We start from the raw sequence: 17,441 nt of genomic DNA on the forward strand, positions 1-17,441 counted from the left end.
TGAAACAAGCTGTCCCTGCCAGAGGAACCTGGCACCCGCACCACCAGGATCTCCCAGGAGACTTTCAGAAGGGACTCGTCCCAGAGGCCGCTGCCCGTGACGCTGACTTTGCCTGAGAGGGCTCAGCCTCTCAAGGGCCTTTGGGTTCCCAGAGCATTTCCCAAGCTCCCTGGGAAATTCTGACCTGCGGCTGGTGTTGTGAACCTTAAATGGCACGATTGTCCTCAAACCCGAGAGCCTGGTGGGTCACCCTAACCGTGACCCTCTGGAGCCAGGACCAGGGGGGTCTTCCAGCTGCACGCGGATAAGCCGCTTAGGACCTGCAGAGGTACGCTCAGTCTTAGCTGAAAGGGGGTCAGTGCCAGGCTGGGGCGGGGGCCAAGCAGAGGGGACTTGAGAACACAAAGAGTAACCTCGGTGGCCCTAATGCCAACCACAGAGTGAAGCCCTTTATCGGGACACTCTCCACCACGCCCCTGGGAAATGAGTGGGTTCCTGGCCCCAGAGCCCCAGAGCAGCTGATTGGCGGGTCCCAGTTTGCCAGGGACTTTTCCTGGTTTTAGTAGGAAAGGTCCTGGGAGACCCAGGACCATGGGGAGGCTTGGTCACTTAGCTGCGAACGTGACTTGGCAGACTTTCTAACGCAGCAGGGGTGGGGTGCGGTTGGAATGAGGTGGCTTCACAGAACCTAAGGGCACTCGAGGCTTCTCCGTGTCCGTGGCGCTCCCTCTATCCGCTGGTCTTCCTCGATGTCCGTGTCTGTTCAGCCGGTCAAGGCGGGACACTCCAGCATGCTGGACACTCCAGCAGGTGCCCGAGTTGCAGGTGGCTGGGCTGTTGGTTAACGAGCACTGCCCAGCTGCAGACAGGCCAGAGGTCACACGGCCGACGTGTCATCCAGGTGAGAAACAGGAGGTCTCGCCGGCCCAGGTGTTTGTCAGGCTCCGTCCACCTCTCTGTGCTGAGGGCAGGGCAGCCGGAGCCCAGCAGGACTTTCCATGCAGCTTCCTGGCAGCATGTGGTCAGCAGGAGCGGCTGCGTCCCATGGACCCTCAGAATTTTCCAAAGTCCAGAAATATCCCTCAAACACTTCCTTGTGAGTGGCTGCAGGACACGCTGGCATTTGGCGACACAAACCATGTTGGGCCATTTCAGGTCACCTGTGGCTTCTCCCCGCCTCCATGGTGACAGCTGGCCTGGGTGTGGGGCTGACCGTGTGACTTGTTGCTTGGGATGTGGACTTGGAGGGAAATTCCGGGGCCCATGGAGTGGACGTGGAGGCGTACTGTGCTTGTGTGGTCCCAGGAAGGACCCAGGCCTCCCGGGCGAGGCAGGGTCCACCGCTGAGCTACACGTCCTGGGCCCCCTCCCCGCTTTTTCTGAGACAGGGTCTCCTTAAGTTACCCAGGCTGGCCCCAAACCGGCATGCCCCTGCCTTAGCCTCTGGAGTCTCTGGGCGGGTCTGGGGGTCACGAACAGAGCAGCTTCTCTGAGGTTCCCCTGACCAAATGCCCTATTGAGTGACAGTCAGAAAACAGCCCTCATTATCTGCACATCCTGGAGGACAATCAGGGCTTCTGGTGCGTGTGAAGTCACGGGTCTTTCTCCTGTGACTCGTCTCCCTAAGTATGTGATCGCTATCAAGACCACAGTGTGTGACTGTGAGCCCGCCCGGGCCCTGGTGAACTGGGAGAGCCGCGGGGTCTCCCTGGGCGACGCTTCTCTAGATGTGATAATGGAGCTCTTGAAGGAAGAGCACTCAGGTGGCCGGCAGCCTCATCGGCGAGGCGCCCTCTGAACGCCATTTCTTTCTTCAGGTACCAGTGCCCAGGAGGCTGCCTGAGCCACAAGGCAAAGATCTTCGGGTCCGTGTTCTATGAAAGTGTAAGTGTGGTCAGTGTTGCTGTGGGCGGTTCGGCTGGACGCTGCCGTGTGTTTTTAAAGAGGTGGTGGCTTCATAGCAGAGGGCTTCCTTTCCACCCCTGGGTCACACCTGGAGGGTCTGGAACTGATCAGGGCTCGGGGGCTCCCAGCCTGTCAGAGCCACCTGTGGGGACGGGGGCTGGTCCTCACCGGGCCCGTCTCCGCGTCAGACCCAGAGTTAGCATGCTCCGCTGAGTGGGGAGAAAGGGCTCTTGTCACCGTCCTGAGCTGGTAAAGCGACTCGGATGGGATCTTCCAGATAAGCCAGCCCGGGAACAAAGACCTGGTTATGGAGAGGGAACGTCGGGGTGGGGGGAGCCTGGGCCCGGCGTTTTGGCTTTCAGGGGTTTAAGGACAAACCTCTTGGGTATTTCTAACAAAGATTAATTCAGACTGTACTTGTGGCCTCCTCCCCGCCCCCTCCAGTCATCCAGCATATGCCGGGCCGCCCTCCACTCCGGAGTCCTCGACGACAAAGGGGGCCTGGTGGACATCACCAGGAACGGGCAGGTGCCCTTCTTCGTCAAGTCTCAGAAACATGGCGTGGAGTCGTTGAGGTAACTGTTGTGTCTGTGCCCGGGGCTCCTTAAAACAGTCTTTCCTGTTCCGAGGGTGCCTCTGGCTCCTGCCTGGGCTGGGCAGGCCTGCCACCCACCTCGCGGGGTGAATCACAGCGCCCACCCCACCGGCGTCCACCTGCAATGGAGTGTGTCCTTCCTGATGTTGGGCACAGCCTCCATGCAGCACCCCTGGGAGGCGACGTCCCTGCTGGTGGAACCAGTCGCTGCAGACGTCTGAAGCACTGTCCCTCCAGTGGTTACCCTGGGATGACGGGCACCAGGGGGTCCATACCTGACCCCGCTCGGCTGTGCATTAACGAAGAAGCACAGTATTCAGTCATCGCATAATAACAACCAACTTCTTTGTGGTGTTTGGAATGTATCTTCACATCTTAAAACCGTTGTCCGAGAGTCTGTAGGTCTCACTGGGTTTCCAGAGGAGTCTTGGTACAAAAAGGTTAAGCAGCCCTGCTCTAGAATATTCTGAGAGCTCGAACTTGGGAAGGCCGAGCTGGGCAGCCGCAGGATGAGCCCCGAGGCGTGTTCCGCTCCCTGACCTGACGTTCTTTCTTCCAGCAAATACAAGCCCTCCAGCTCATTCATGGTGTCCAAAGTGACAGGTGAGCCGCGGTCACTTAGGGGGACTGCACGTGGGGGACCTCTGTCCCCTGCCAGCTTTACTCCTGGGGTCACTGCCCTCTCCTCCCTCCGTCACGCCCGCCAGCACCTTTGTCCCAGTGTCAGGAGGGTCATTTCCAGAGGCCCCTGAGAGGTCCTCTCTTTGATTGGCTTCTCAACATAACTGGACTCGAAACTGGCTCTGGATGGCAGAGTCAAAAGCAGGTCTGGGCTGTCCTGTTGAATGTCACAGGAGTGCTGGTGCCTGGGGCTGCAGTTACTAATGGGAGTGGCAGTGGCCACCTGGAGCCCTGTGTTGAGAAGGATTCTGAGCCTCGACTGGCACTCAGCAGGAAGCAGAGCGTAATGGTCAGTAGGCCTGCCTGGACAAGGAGGGAGACTTGCCGTCCCTGCAGATGGCTCGTCTTGCCCTGGGGCTTCCTTTGGTAACATGGGAGGTGGCTCCAGCCGGTGATGGAGGGTGTGATCGAGGGTTGTCCCAGTGGGCCCTGCCTGGGCTGCTCGCGGCAGGCAGTGCAGGGCTCCGTCCAGCGCCCTCCCTGGACTTGCTCACCCCTCTCGTCCTTTGGGAAAGCAACTCTTGTCATTTGCCCCAGAGGCAAGAATTGTTAGTTGCCTTTATAAAAACGTTGTCACAGAGCTTTCCTTAGGACAGAAACGATGTTTGTGTATCCACTTAATTAAAGATACCGTGGAGCCTTTAAAATGTTTTTGAAAAGCTAACTTGACCTAAATTCTACTGGTTAGTGGTGACCACATCCTTTGGGTGATGTCCCAGTTTATTTTTCCTGTATTTCAAAAGCATATACATCGATAACTTTTAAAATTTAAAAGGGATTAGCTTACAAATTGATTTTTTTCCTTTAATAATTGTGGTTCAGGAATGCATTTCCATGCCTGTAAATAGTCTTCTAAACCCAACTTTAATGTCCCCACCCCACCCCGCGCCCCAGCATCCCGCGGAATAGAAGTCCCTGTGGTACGGAGCCAGGTCCTTTGTTGGGCAGCTGCAGAAACCCGGGGCCCGTCCAAATGACAGACGGGGCCGGGCTGGCAAACTGGCCTGTGGGCCAGGTCTGTCTGCCTCCTGATCGTGGATGGAGCCTCAGTACCCCTGGCCAGGCCCCCCACTCACACGTCACCAACAGGGACCTGCTGCTCCAGCAGCGTCCAGTGGTCTTGATGTGACATTAGGCCACAGCGAAAATGTCCACGCTCTGAGCCTTTAAGAAAGAAGTTGTCCAGCCCTGGCCTGGGGAGGCCCGCGGTCAGGGACCCCAGGAGGCTGGTGTCAGAGCTGTCCTCTCACAACGATGGCCTGAAGGAGAGAGCACTGCCCCCCCACCCCCGTGGGGACCTGACCTTTCCCTCTGCCCCACAGTGCAGGACGTGGACTGCTACACCACCGTGGCTCAGCTCTGCCCGTTTGAAAAGCCGGCTTCCCACTGCCCGAGGTGAGGCCCGGGGTGACCACCATGGGGGCTTGGGGCTTGGGGCTCAGGCCCTTCTCTGGGGCTGGCACCTGGCTTCGTCTACACCGGGTTGAGGAAGACGCCAGGCGGTTGTGCCTGGAGTGGGTGATGTCACTGTCCTCCAGGCCTTGCCCTTAGCTGCCGCTCTCGGTGGGGACGCTGCTAAGCTTCCTGTCCAGGCCACCAAAAGCCCTGGATCCTTGCTGTGGTGCCCTAGACAGGGACATGGAAGTGTCCCCTCAAGGTGGCACTGACTCGGGGAGGGAATCCTGTTCCTGGGTAAATGTCCATCTCCCTCGAGCGCCACTTGCCATTCTCTCTTAGGTCAGTGCAGAAGCCCTGGAAGCTGCTTGTCCTCTGTCCCCTTTGGTTATCTTAGCGCTCTTTGTTCTTGGCCTGGTCTAGTTTGGGCAGATTATTCTAGAAGTAGCTTTTTTTTTTTTTTTCACTTTTAGAAATCTGTCCTCTGGTCACACCTGACAGTAGTGTATTTTGACATGTTTGTATAGACGTGGAGTCCCTCTTATTCTAATTAGGACCCCAGTCTAGAAGTAGCTTTTTAAAAATGACTTTTATTAAGGGCCTCAGTGAAACTGGCCAGTGTAAGTTGACCACCTGGTGTGTCTGAGGGACGTGTGGGGCACAGCCACCAGCACGAGGTGAGGGATGCAGCGGCCTCCTCCAGCGCCCACCCACACCCACCACACCGTGCTGGGGCCAGGCCTCTGGCTCCCCATGCCCCCTTCTGAGACGCGCCCTTCTGCCGTCGCAGTGTGGGTTCCACCGTGCCTGCCGGAGGCGCAGTTCCTCTGGGAAGGCTGGTCCTCGGAGGATGACAGCCTCTCTCCTGAAGGGAAGGGTGTCCTGGCCACGTCTGTCTCCCGTTCCTGTAGAGCCCCTTGGAGGCGAGATGGGAAAACCTGCTCCTTGGTGGACTCCGAGGCCTCCTTAGCCAGGCTCCAGCTTCCTGGACCAGCCTGCTGGTCCTGTGGCCACTGCACGGCCTTCGGGAGGTAGAGCAGAGTGCAGCTGCCCCGTCAGAGCCACAGCTGTGTGACAGGTGGTAACAGCTGAACACAGTGGGAGTCCCCAGCACAGGGGACAAGACGGGCCCCCTGGCGGCCTGTGAGGAGCGGCCCAGGAGTCCTCACTGGACCTGGAGACACGTGGGTTCCGGAAGGGACACGAGGTAGAGATCTGAGCAGGTGCCTGTCCAGGAGAGGCCCGCGGGGCCTGGGCTCCTCGTCGGTCCTCCTCGATGTTAAAGTGCCTTTTGTTTTTTTTTTTTAATTTTTTTAATATTTATTTTTTAGTCGTAGGTGAACACATACCTTTATTCTATTTATTTTATGTGGTGCTGAGGATCAAACCAGGGCCTCGCACGTGCTGGGCACACGCTCTACCACTGAGCCATGTTCCCAGCCCCTAAAATGCCTGTGAGTAGACTTAGTAGAATATTAAAGAGAAGCAGAAGGAAATAATTTCAGAAAAATACAGACACTAACAAGATCTTGGTAGAGTGAGAGTATCCAAAATGTGAGTTTCTGACCTGCCATTCCAGGAGGAGTGGGAGAAGAAATAGAAGTATCATGTCCGTCTACAACCAAAAATAAAAAAATAAAAAATGAAAGAGAGACAGAGATGGTGACTTTAAAATGATTTAAAAATAGACCTAAATAGCCCCGGTGCCCAGGGCTGGTGTCCAGCTGACATTTCACTGGGCAAAGCTGTTTCACCCAAATACAAACAAAAAGAGCAGCAGCGTGCAGGCCACCGCCGACTCATGGGTTCAAACTCAGAGACCGAATGGGACTACATTTTTTTTTTCAAATCCCCACTCTCTCCCTGCCTGCCCCTTCCCTGCTTCCTCCAGACCTATGTCGGTCCTCTGCCTGGCCTTCTTCCCTTCAAGAGTCCTGCCACCTTGGGGCCAGATGGCTCTTGGACGCCATCTTGGTTTCTTGGTCCCTGGGCTCTAGCCTGTGGCAGACTGTTCTAGATAAACACTGAAGACCTCTTCTTCAGTCAAGCTCATGCTGTTGCCTGGTTGGAAGCTCCAGGAACACCAGGAGTCCAGCCCTTCGACCCCTGTCATGAGTTGGCCTGTGGCAACTGACCCCGCTGCCTGGGACACCCTGTGACCCACTGAGGTGGGGGCCTCCGCCCTCCCTCCCCCAGCAGGGAAGTGGCCTTGGAAAAGGTCTGTGGATGGTCATCGCACACCCACCGTAGGAGCTGCCAACACCCAAGCCTGGGACCACCCCGCGGCCCACGGCCCCACCACCCACGGCCCCACTGCCCTCGCTCATCTCTCTAGCTCCCTTGTCTGCACATGCCCTTCTGCGTGGGGTTTTGAAGAGCTGCCTGCGGCCTTTGAGGAGGGCAGGAACACCTTCCCCTGCTGCCCTGGGAGAGGCCTTGTCTTTCTTAAAGAGCAAGATGGCGGGCGGCTTCCTTGCACTCCCAAATGGAGTCCGGAAATTCAAACAAAGAGCAAGCTCGGGGGGTTCCACCTTCGGCTGATTGTTCCCTTCCACAAATGCCGCTTCTTTTCCAGAGTCCGCTGTCCTGCGCGCTGTAGGGACGAGCCGTCCTACTGGGCCCCCGTGGTCGGCAGCAACATCTATGCAGATGTGAGTACTTTGGCCTCCTCTGTGGCCTCTTGGGACCTGCTATGACCTCAGGGTCCCAGGCCTGGACCCAGGACCTGGCAGCTCACTCCAGAGCCTGTAGGGAAGTCTGGACTGTCACTTCTCTGAGCACCGTCCCATCTCTGCATCCACGGAGGTGTCCCCCACCGCGTCCTGATGCGTGGAAGGGCACGCAGGCCTCACCTCACCCGGGCGGGTTTCAGGGTTTCTGGCCTCATGTGCCCCATGTCCCCAGCATCCCGTGATCTCTCCGCCCTCGCTGCTTTCCTTCTGGCTCTGCACACATTTAGCTCAGAGTGCGACCCCTGTTCCTGCACCGGAGGCTCCTTCCAGCCTCCCTCCTGACTCCAACAAGGAGGCTGTGTCCTCACTTCTCTCAGTGAATCCTCTAGAGCTTGGCTGCTCCCCGGTGCCCAGGGCTGGTTGTGACGTGGTCCCAGCTCTCTTGCAGACAGGCTGTGTGACCTTGCCAGGTAGTTGCCCTCTCTGTGGAGTGGGCCAGAGCTGGTGTCCAGCTGACGTCCCTCGGTGCTCCCTGATGTTTTTGTGGGCACCCCCCCCATCTTGGCCTCCATCTGCCTTCAATTGTCCCCGATTCCTGTCAGCGTGAAGTCACTCAGCTCTGTGGGGTCAAGGCGACCTTCATGACTAAGCTTTTCTTCCTCCTCATTTCTCTTTCCTCTTTAAATCAGCTTTTTTCCTTCTTGAAAGCATTCGGCTAAGACTGAGTTCTAAAAGTCAGGCTTCCTGTGGCAATTGTTAAACTAAGTGCTTGGACCAAGCTCTGGTTAGGAGGCGGAGAGGACCGGGCTGCGTGGCCGGGGCTCCCCCGTGGGTGAGGCGCTGGATTCCGTCCCCAGCAGTCAGGGAAACTAAGTGAATAAATAAGAAACAAGTAAATAAACGTCGGTGTCCATCTACAACTAAAAATATTTTAAAAAGAGAGAGAGATGGTGACTTAAGATGATTTAAAGTAGATGGATGGCCAGAGCTGGTCCCCGTCACCAGCCAGCTCCGTGGGCTTAAACTCATATATACCGAATGGGACAACGCAGTTCCTGTGTGGTGACAGAGTGCAGTGACAAGATGGAATCTGTACACAGCAGACAACAAACAGCTAAACGTGTGCAACAAAGATGAGGGAGAGATGCCCGGCCAGCGGGCGGCCGTGAGGTGAAGCTGCTTTGTATCCAACACCTGCAGCCTTAGGCTCCTTAAAACACCCTGCGCAGGTGTCCTTGTCCCCATTCTACAGAGGGGGAAACAGCTCAGGTAACCTTCCCCAGGTGACAGTGAGCACGTGGCCCAGGCTGCTCCACCTGCTGAGCTCACCAGCACCCGGTCACGCGGGGGACAGGCGTGTGGCTGGAACCCGAGTGTCCCTGGAACTGACGTGTCCCCTCGGGTTGGAGCTTTGACACTCAGGCTCCTACGGGGCCGGTCCCGTGATGGCTTGGCTTGTTGGAGGCATAGTAAATGGAGGGGCTCAGAGTCTTAACGGAAAGAAAGTCGGGCGGAAAGAAGGTCGGGAGGCAGAGGTGGGGTGAGCGGCCTCGGTGGCAGAGCCTCGATTCTGGCCTCAGTTTCTAGGTCACGCTGGGTTCTGGGACATGATGGCTTCTGGAAGCGTCTGTTTAGCTAAGAGATTTATTTTGGGAGCGCCAGCCCCAGTCCTGCCAGGGCCTCGCAGTGCCCACACTCCTGCCCATTCCCCTGAAGCTCTGCCCCTGGCCTTGGGTCGAGCTGTGGCAGAGGCGTTCGGGCGTGGCCCAGCGAGCGGAGCCTGGGTCCAGGCCGAGTGGCCAGCCTGGCAGACGCTCCCTGGGGTGGGATGTGGGCGAGGCTTCCTGGACCTCCGTTTCCCTGGGTCCTCCCTGCCCGCTGCCTGGGAAGTGCCCCCAGAGCCCCGGGAGCTGCTCGGACAGGTCCCTGGCCTCCTGCAGCCACTCGCCTCGTGGGCCGGGGGGGGGGGGGGGGCAGAGACTCGTTGCTAAGGTGTCCCAGGTGGCGTGGCTGCTGCTGGCTGGGGACCACATCCGAGGGTCCCTGAGGCAGATTCCCACCCTGGAGCCTTGGGTGGCCATGTGGGGTGGTCCTTGACTTTAGGTCCCGTGTCTGTCTCACTAGTGCCACCTCAGGAGACACCTGCCTTCAGCCCTGGTCTTCCGTGTCACGTGGCCACCCTGTGGAGGGGAATATGGTCTCTGGCTCTGCCGTTTGCCGGCCGAGTGACTTGGGCCTGGCCTTCAGCTCCCTGTCCATCAGGAAGGACCCGTGATGATAAGAGCTGCCCTGGGGCCCCTGGCTCACTGCGCAGGGGCTGGAGACGCTCAGGGCAGGCCCCTCCGCAGGTGCCCCCAGGGCTTCCGTGCTGGCCTGCCCCCTGGAGGGAAGAGGCTCTGGGTGGACGCAGGTCACTGGGCGCTCAGCTGTGGCGTGGGGGGCCAGGGGGTCGTGGGGAGGTCAGTGAGTGTTCAGGTGCTCGTGTGCGCCAGGCCCGGAGGAGGGAGCGGAGCCTGTCTCTCTGCAGATGCCCAGAGGGGGAGAGGCTGGCGGCAGGAGGACGGGCGGGAAGGGACCTCTGCCCACATTCCAGTCCCTGCAGGCAGGTCTCGGATCTCTCTTGGGCTGCTGCTCAGTTGCTGGCCCCTGAGGGCAGATCCGCCAGGAGCGTGAGCCCTGAGCTGTGGCCTTGCCTGCTTTCAAAGGCCACCTCCACCCACACTCGGCTGGAGCCTGCTGGGCCTCCTGGGGGCTCTGGGCAGATGTCCTGGGCCTCCACCCGCCATGAGTCTCAGCCTCTGGGGCTGAGGTGCTCTTGCTCCTGGACACACTCTGCCGCCCCCAGCTCCTGAGGCGGGTCTTCATTTGTTCCCTGCTGACCCCCCTGCCCTCCCCATGCCGGGGATGGCACCTGGCACATCCAGGCTCAGAAAGCCACTTGCTGAACACGTGAGGCAGAGTGTGCCCTTTCTTGTTGTTTTATGGCACTGGGGTCAGCCCTGGCCTTGCTGCGCCAAGCCCCCGCCTGTCACTCAGATGAGCGGGTGAGGCCGGGTCTCTCTCCGCAGAGACCCCGAGGGGCCGGGCTGCGCCGGGTACCCCCTGCCACATCAGCCCCACCGACAGGTGCTCGACGTGCCACCTCGGCCCTGACCCTCGTCCGTGTACTTGCAGAAGTCCAGCATCTGCAGGACAGCCGTGCACGCCGGCGTCATTGGGGACGAGAGCGGCGGGTACGTGGACGTGATGCCTGTGGACAAGAAGAAGGCCTACGCGGGCTCGCTCAGGAACGGGGTACAGTCTGAGAGGTAGGCCGGCCGGGGCCAGTGCCAGGGGCCATCTTGCAGCAGCGCATGGGCGGAGGCGCCAACTCCACAGGGCAGCGGGCTGAGCCGGGCCCCCTCCCCTTCCCTTCACCTTTCAGGAACTATCTTTCTGTTCCCAGCAGAGTATCTAGAATCTGTAGAAACAGCACAACCCTGACCACCACTGTCCCCAGGGCCACTGTGGGAACTGGGTGCGCCGGGTGCGTCTCAGACGGGGTCAGTGGGTGGTTACGTAACGGTCATGGAAACCTACACACAACTCGGTCACATCGGGTTTTATAAGCTCGAGTGATGCCCTTTGTGCCCCGACCTGGCCCTGCTCGTCACCAGCTCAGAGCCAGCCACCTGATTTCTCTGGGCCTCGGTGTCCCCACCTGTGAGGTGGGATCATGGCTGTCCTGACCTCCTCTGTTGGCTGGACCCCTTGAGCCGGGGCCTGTCGAGGGCTGGAGGTGAGACGGGCTCCGGAACCAGCGTTGTGAATTTCCGCCCGTGGGTGCAGGCGGTGACTGTCGCCAGCCCGGGTCGCGGGGTCCACGGCTCCGCCTCCCGGCCTGGCTGGGGTGAAGCCTAATGAAGGGAAATTCCACCGAGCCAGCGGGAGGGAAGTGAGGCAGCTGATTAGGTGGAATTTCCTGGCCACGCTGGAAATAAGTCCCCGGACGCCCGTTTGCAGAGTGCTTTGTGTCCCAGTTAAGAGCAAACAGCCTTCCTGAGTCGGGGTGGCTGGGCTTGTTCCCGCTGCCCCTGTGACCTGCGCACATGGCGGCTCCTCCCTCTGGCTGCGGCCGTGGTCCCAGAGAGCTGAGGCCCCCGTGAGGGCACAGCCCAGAGTCTCTGCCAGTCTCTAGGTCCCTCCCAGGAGGGGCCCGAGGCTGCCACAGGACGAACTTGAGTCACCCCGCAGTCTCCCCCCGTGGGCCCTGCTGCCCCCTCCCCGCCTGCGTCCTCTGTCCTGGGCCGGAACCATGGCTGTTCATGCCTGGCTTTCCCGTGCCCCATGTGCTCGCCCATAAAGGGAGAGATATGGTGCTGTCCCCACAGGGGGCAATGCTGTGGGTCTCCAGGGGTCCGCAGGCCACTCACCTCACATCAGCAGGGAACTTGTCACAGAGCACGTTCCTGATGACCTGCTTGGAGGTGGCCCAGCAGGCTTGACATTCAGGGTGTGGAGTGCAGGAGGGGACCGTGTGCCTGGCATGTAGTCAGCAGGCTCACGGCCCCGTCCCCACGGGTTCCACGTCCACCGGTTCCGCCAGCCACGGGGCAGATATGTTCCTACTGCCCATGTGCGGACTCTTCCCTGGTGTTTTCTCTGAGCAGTGCAGTGCCGTGGCCATTTCTGTACCCATGGAGGTGCGTGGACACCTGGACGTTATGTGAGGGACAGAGGTCCTGGAGCAGTTACCCACAAATGCCAGGAAGGGCGGGGGTCTGATGTTCCCCCAGGACTCCTCCATCGCCTGGTGTGGCCACTGCGTGTCTCAGCCACTCAGGAGGCTGAGGGAGGAGGATCTTGAGCTCCAGGCCAGCCAGGCAGCTTAGTGAGACCCCGTCTCAAAATAAATCATCTTTTTAGAAAGGGAGAGCTGGGCTATGGCTCTAAGAAGACCCTCCTGGGTTCGAGCTCGGTACTGCGGAAAAAAAAAGGTCATCCATTTACGTACTGGAGCACCCGCAGCTACCAGGACTGACCCAAGGAACCCAGAGCCCAGGAGGGACAAGCGCACGCGCCACATGTGTGCCAGGCTACAGGCATGTGGCACCCAGTGGCACTGGGGGCCCTGCTCTGCTGTTTGTCAGTGGGGTCCCCTTGAGCAGGTCTCCCTGAGCCTGATCCTCACCTGAGGATCGGAGGGGACACAATGGCTCAGAGACAGTGTGTGGCAGAACCCGGGGCCTTGCTCTGGGCACCACCTCTGAGGGTGGTTGACCCTAGAGAGGCCATGGTGCTCTCCATAGGGGTCAGCGGCTCCTCATAAGAAGTGGCCTTCAAGAATTCTCTCATGGGATAAAGCAACTTCCAAATGCTCCCCGGTCCCTCTCGCATCTGCCCTGGTAGCACCCGCTCACCTGTGCAAGTGGCCTCCTCCCGGGCAGCCCTGACCCTGTCCCAGGCACCCGGGCTCCAGCAGGGAGCCCTTCAGCCAGATCTCTGCCCTCGTGGGGCTTGTGTCTTGTGGGGGACAGGCAATATAGAAGTCAAAACCCCTGTCACCAGGCCCAGGGTCACCGTCAGGGAGGGGTGCTGGGAGCTGAGATCCCAGCAGGGTTCAGCCTACTGTCTAGGGGTCCTTGGTGACGAGGCCCCAGTGGAGGGTCTGCAGAGATGCCTCCGTGGCCAGGCCTGTCCTCTCTGTGTAGATGGAGCCCCGGCCCCCTGACCTGCAGGGCAGTGGGGCCCAGGGGCCTCCCCAGCCCATCCCCACCTGGGAACATGGGAAGCTATTTTGGAGCCAGAGGGTGGCTTTGTCCCCAATGGCTGCTGAGACCCTGTCAGGATCTCACAAGGTCCCAAGGGAGATGTGCGCAGAGGATGTACTGTGACCGCTGTGTGACAAATGGCGTTTTAAACTTACATAACCCTTCAGTCCGCACCCAAACCCAGGTGCTCTGGGGAGGCACTCAGCTCCCAGGCGAGGCTGCTGGCTCGGGCGGCTCTGCTTTCACAATGGCCTTCTTGAGAAGACGGCTTCCGGAGTTGTGACAGGCAGCCGCGGGAACCCCCTTCTCTCCTACCCAGGGCCGGGGGCAGGAACAAGGGGGTTGGGGGGCTGTGACTCTGGACCCTGCTCGGCCCTGTCTCCTGGGAGAAGCTGGCCTTCCCGATGCACATCTCCCAGGGCTTTCCTTAGACCAGGACCATTTTTAAAGACAGATTTCAAGGGAGATTGGGAAACGCACCAACAGTGTCGGCGTCCTTGGTCACGCGGTCTTTAAAAACCTAACCAGTGCGCCCAGGTGCATGGGCTGGGCTTTGTCTGACTAGTGAGCCCCTCTGTGCCCGGGGGACATAACAGGGAACAGAAAGGACAGAAGTGCCTGTCTTCAAAGGACTGGTGTCCACTGTGCAGGGCCAGCAGATGTGAACCGTGAGCCACACACTGGATTCTAAAGTTTCTGGTGACCCTGTGGGAGGTGACAGAAGAGCGCGGGTACATTTTAGTTACTCCATCTGTCCATCACCTTCTCGTATTGATATGTAACCAGTAGAAAAGTCACCAACAAGAAACCTGCATCTTGGGGCTGGGAACATAGCTCAGTGCTTGCCTCGCAAGGCCCTGGGTTCAGTCCCCAGCACCTCCAAAAAAACAGAAAGAGACCTGCATCTTCTGTTCAGATGTCGGAGACCTGGTCCATGCCCACCTCGTAGCGCAGACCTGCCGCTTAGTCCAGCAGCCACCCATGACCAGCGGACAGCCTGGCTCTGGGCATCTCAAAGGTTGGGCGACTCAAATCTGTTTCTAGGAATTTGAGAAGCAAAAGCCACTGAGCCACTATTTCCAGGTCTGATGGGCCCACGGCTTCGGTGCCAGGCAGGGCCAGGCTGGGGCCCTGCCTCCCTCCTGCACATCTGATCCCCCGGGGCCCTGTGGGCGGGGCTGCCACTGTCCACATCTTATTATAAAGGAAAGGGAAGCCAGGGCAGGTGGTTGGTGGTGCACACCGAATCCCAGGGGCTCAGGAGGCTGAGGCAGGAGGATCTCGAGTTCAAAGCCAGCCTCAGCAACCAGCAAGGGGCTAAGCCAGTCAGTGAGACCCCATCTCTAAATAAAATTCAAATAGGGCTGGGATGTGGCTCAGTGGTCCAGTGCCCCTGAGTTCAATCCCCGGTACCCACATCCCCCAAAAAAGAAAGAAAGGAGGAGAAAAGTGGTTAAGCAACTTGCCCAAGGTCACGCAGCCAGCAAGGGCGGAGCTGGGCCTGACCCAGGCTGCCCAGGGCTCCCGGGCTCTTACCCAGCATGCCCTGCTCCCTCCCTCCACTCAGACCCTCCCCAGGAGGAGCCAGGTGCACTGGATGCTGCTACAGGTGCTTCTGTCTTTAAAAATGCTTGTCGTAGGGTTGGGCTGCAGCTCCGTGGCAGAGCACTAGCCTGGCATGTGTGAGGCGCTGGGTCCCATCCTCAGCACCACGTGAGATAAACAAATAAGATAAAGCCATTCCGTCCATTTACAACTACAAAAAGTTTTTTGTTGTAAAGGAAATGTGTGCTGTTATTTAAACAGTCAGGCAGAGAACAGAAACCCAGGGTCCCTGAAGGCCCCGCAGTGCCCTGTCCGTCTACTGCCCATTTATAGCTTGCCCTGAGCATTTGGAGCAGTGCACACATAAAAACCCAAGCAGAGCTGGGGGGAGGCACCTGGTGCCGAGCTTCCTTCCTTCAAACAGCCTGCGCGTCAGTGCGAGCGGCGAGGCTGGCAGCCCTGGGCCTGGGGCTTCAGGATCATTCGTGGGTGCCCGCCATGTGCGGGCTTGTCCTCCCCTGGACAGCACAGGCCCAGGGACGCGGGACTCTGTGGCTCTTGGCTGTTGAGCACCTGCTACATGCCAGTCGCTGTCCCGCTGCCTCCGGAGAGCTGGCTCTGCTCACGTCCCGAGGAGGGAGCATCTTGGTGAACTGTTCACAGACAGGAAACTGAGGCTCCGAGACAGGGAGCACCAGGCCCCGCCAGCGGGGTCGCGCCTGTCCCGCGGACTTGCTCTTCCCTCAGCAGATAAACGAGGCTTTCAGAGACGAGGCTCCCTTAAAGGAAGGGAGAGCCCACGTGCTCACCACGGTGTGCGGACGGAGGCACGTGTCTGTGCCTGTAGACATGTCCGGCTGATCCTTAAGAATGAGAGGGACTTTGCCCTCTAGGAAGCCAGGTGTGCCCCTCCTGCTGTCCTTTTGACACTGGCCATAGGCAGCGGCCACCTCCAGGACACTCCTGACCCGTCCTTCACAGGCTGCGCCACTCTGTGCCTGCTGTCCTCCTCTCATGTCGTGGTCCCCGGTGGCCAGCTCTTCCCTGGTTAGGATCCAGAACGCTGGGGGCAGGAAACTAGTGTCCAGGCTGCTCTCTCACAGGGCCCCTGGCGTCCACCCCTGGCCCTGGCCTTCACGACCCTCATCCTCCTCCCCCGCCACTCCTGAGCGGGACAGACAGCCCACACCCAGTACAGCCACCGTGACCGTGTGACGTTTTGCTCACACACAAGACTTGTCCCAAGAAAGGGTCACGCCCTTGAGTGGCCGCTGAGAGCGAAGGTGGCTTTCCAAGCCCGGTGCACTGTCCTGCGGTCTCCTCGGTGACACAGCGACCCATGCACAAACCACTCTGGGTGTCCTTGCTCACCGACGTGGTGTGGTGACGTGGTGGTTTGTCTTTCTTTGTTGTGATGAACAAACCGGAAAGAACATCTTTGCACAAGCACGAGCACTTCCTGCGCTCTCCTGGCAGACTTCCCACCAGCAGAGTGACCACGGCCACCAAGCGCCTCCTGATGTCACGTGCACCTCTGCAGCGTGACCGCTCCTAGGTGCACTAGGCTGAGGCCCTCGCGGGAGCCTGTTCAGAGCCTGTGCCTTCTCCTACCATCCTAAGAGCCTGTCCTTCAGGTGGCCGTGATCTGGTGGAAGGTGTGGCAGACACCAGGCGGGGTCCTGGGGTGAGCCCCGCCCAGCAGGCTGGGCCACAAGGATCCCGAGTTGGGCTGAAGCACTTACAGCCCTGACCTAGATTCAGGCTGGGCTCATCTGCACAGGAAGCGGGGCCCGCCAGGTCCCTGACTCATCCGGGCCGCGGGGGTGTCCCTGGTCGCTCGTGCCTCTGTGGGGCTGCTCTGTGGGGCTGCTCTGCGGAGCCCATGGCTCTCCTGCCCGCCCGCTCCCTCAGTAACACCTTCTCCCTTCTCTTTCAGCCTGAGCTCGCCCGGGGACGGGAAGGCCTTCCGGATCTTTGCCGTCAGGCAGTGACCGCTCACCACTGGGACACGGGCGTCTGCAGCAGGGCTTCGCGGTTTTGCTTTGGTTTTGACTTTGTCGTGTGGGGTCGGGTGGGGTGGGAGTGCAGAGAGTCAGGGAGCTTCTGTGGATGGCGGTCAGGGCCCCGCCCTCCGTGGCCTTGGCCAGGGTGACGTGGGCCCCCTCCTCTGGAGCAAGGCCTCCCGGGCTGTCTGCTCAGCACTCAGGCCTGGGCCTCCACTGGGGCCTCTCCCCCTCCAGGGGTCAGTACCAAGGTGCTCTGGCCACGGTTCCTTTGTGGGTGGAGGGGAGGACCCTGAGCTCTAGAGAGAGAGAGGGTCCAGAGCTGGAGACGGAGGTTGGGGGCGTGGGGCGGGCAGGGAGCAGGCGCAGGGAGTCTGGGAAACGGGGTATAAAGTAGTTATTTAAAAATAAAAAAGCACAGTCCGTCCCTGACATGGAGGAAGGTGGGCTTAGTGTTTGCTGGTCAGACAAGTGCGCTGGGCAGGCGGGAGCCTACGGCTGGCCCTGGAGGCGCCCGCGGCCCGCAGTCCTGGGGGCTGAGAGCTCAGGAGTGCTGGTGCCTGAGAGCTCGGGGCCCAGAGGTCTGTGTCCTCACTGCTTCCTCCCTGTGGCCCGTCTGTTTTCCGCTGTGACCTTTGGTCTCGTTGAGGACTGATGACCAGGACCCTCCCCTCCCGTCTGCCCGGCCTCCACCGCCCCTGGCTGGCCTCGGGGCTCTCTCTGGCAGGCAGTCCCGCGGGGCCACTTCTCTGAACTCCAGGCTGGGTGCCACTTCTTAAATGACCGTGCGACATGCCGGCCCCCATCTTCACTGACCTATTAAAAACTAGGTCAGCAGGGGAGGAACGGATTCCTGGGCACATTCCTCACCGAGGTTAGCGGCTCTGCTTGTGGC

At 59.6% G+C, this 17,441-nt stretch overlaps 1 protein-coding gene across 1 annotated transcript in view; it reads left to right on the top strand.

The window, feature by feature from the left end:
* Positions 1-16,978, top strand: part of CRISPLD2 (cysteine rich secretory protein LCCL domain containing 2) — a 47,310-nt gene extending 30,332 nt beyond the window's left edge. The window contains exons 9-15 of the mRNA XM_081273904.1: positions 1,818-1,884; positions 2,350-2,480; positions 3,060-3,103; positions 4,504-4,576; positions 7,152-7,227; positions 10,423-10,556; positions 16,480-16,978. Of these exons, the coding sequence (XP_081130030.1) occupies positions 1,818-1,884; positions 2,350-2,480; positions 3,060-3,103; positions 4,504-4,576; positions 7,152-7,227; positions 10,423-10,556; positions 16,480-16,534 (580 nt within the window). The 3' untranslated portion in view covers positions 16,535-16,978. The remainder of the gene's footprint in view (positions 1-1,817; positions 1,885-2,349; positions 2,481-3,059; positions 3,104-4,503; positions 4,577-7,151; positions 7,228-10,422; positions 10,557-16,479) is intronic.
* Positions 16,979-17,441: the final 463 nt, after the last annotated feature.

Source organism: Spermophilus citellus (assembly GCF_964194105.1).
Source record: "Spermophilus citellus genome assembly, chromosome: 18".
In the NCBI taxonomy this organism is placed as follows: domain Eukaryota; kingdom Metazoa; phylum Chordata; class Mammalia; order Rodentia; family Sciuridae; genus Spermophilus; species Spermophilus citellus.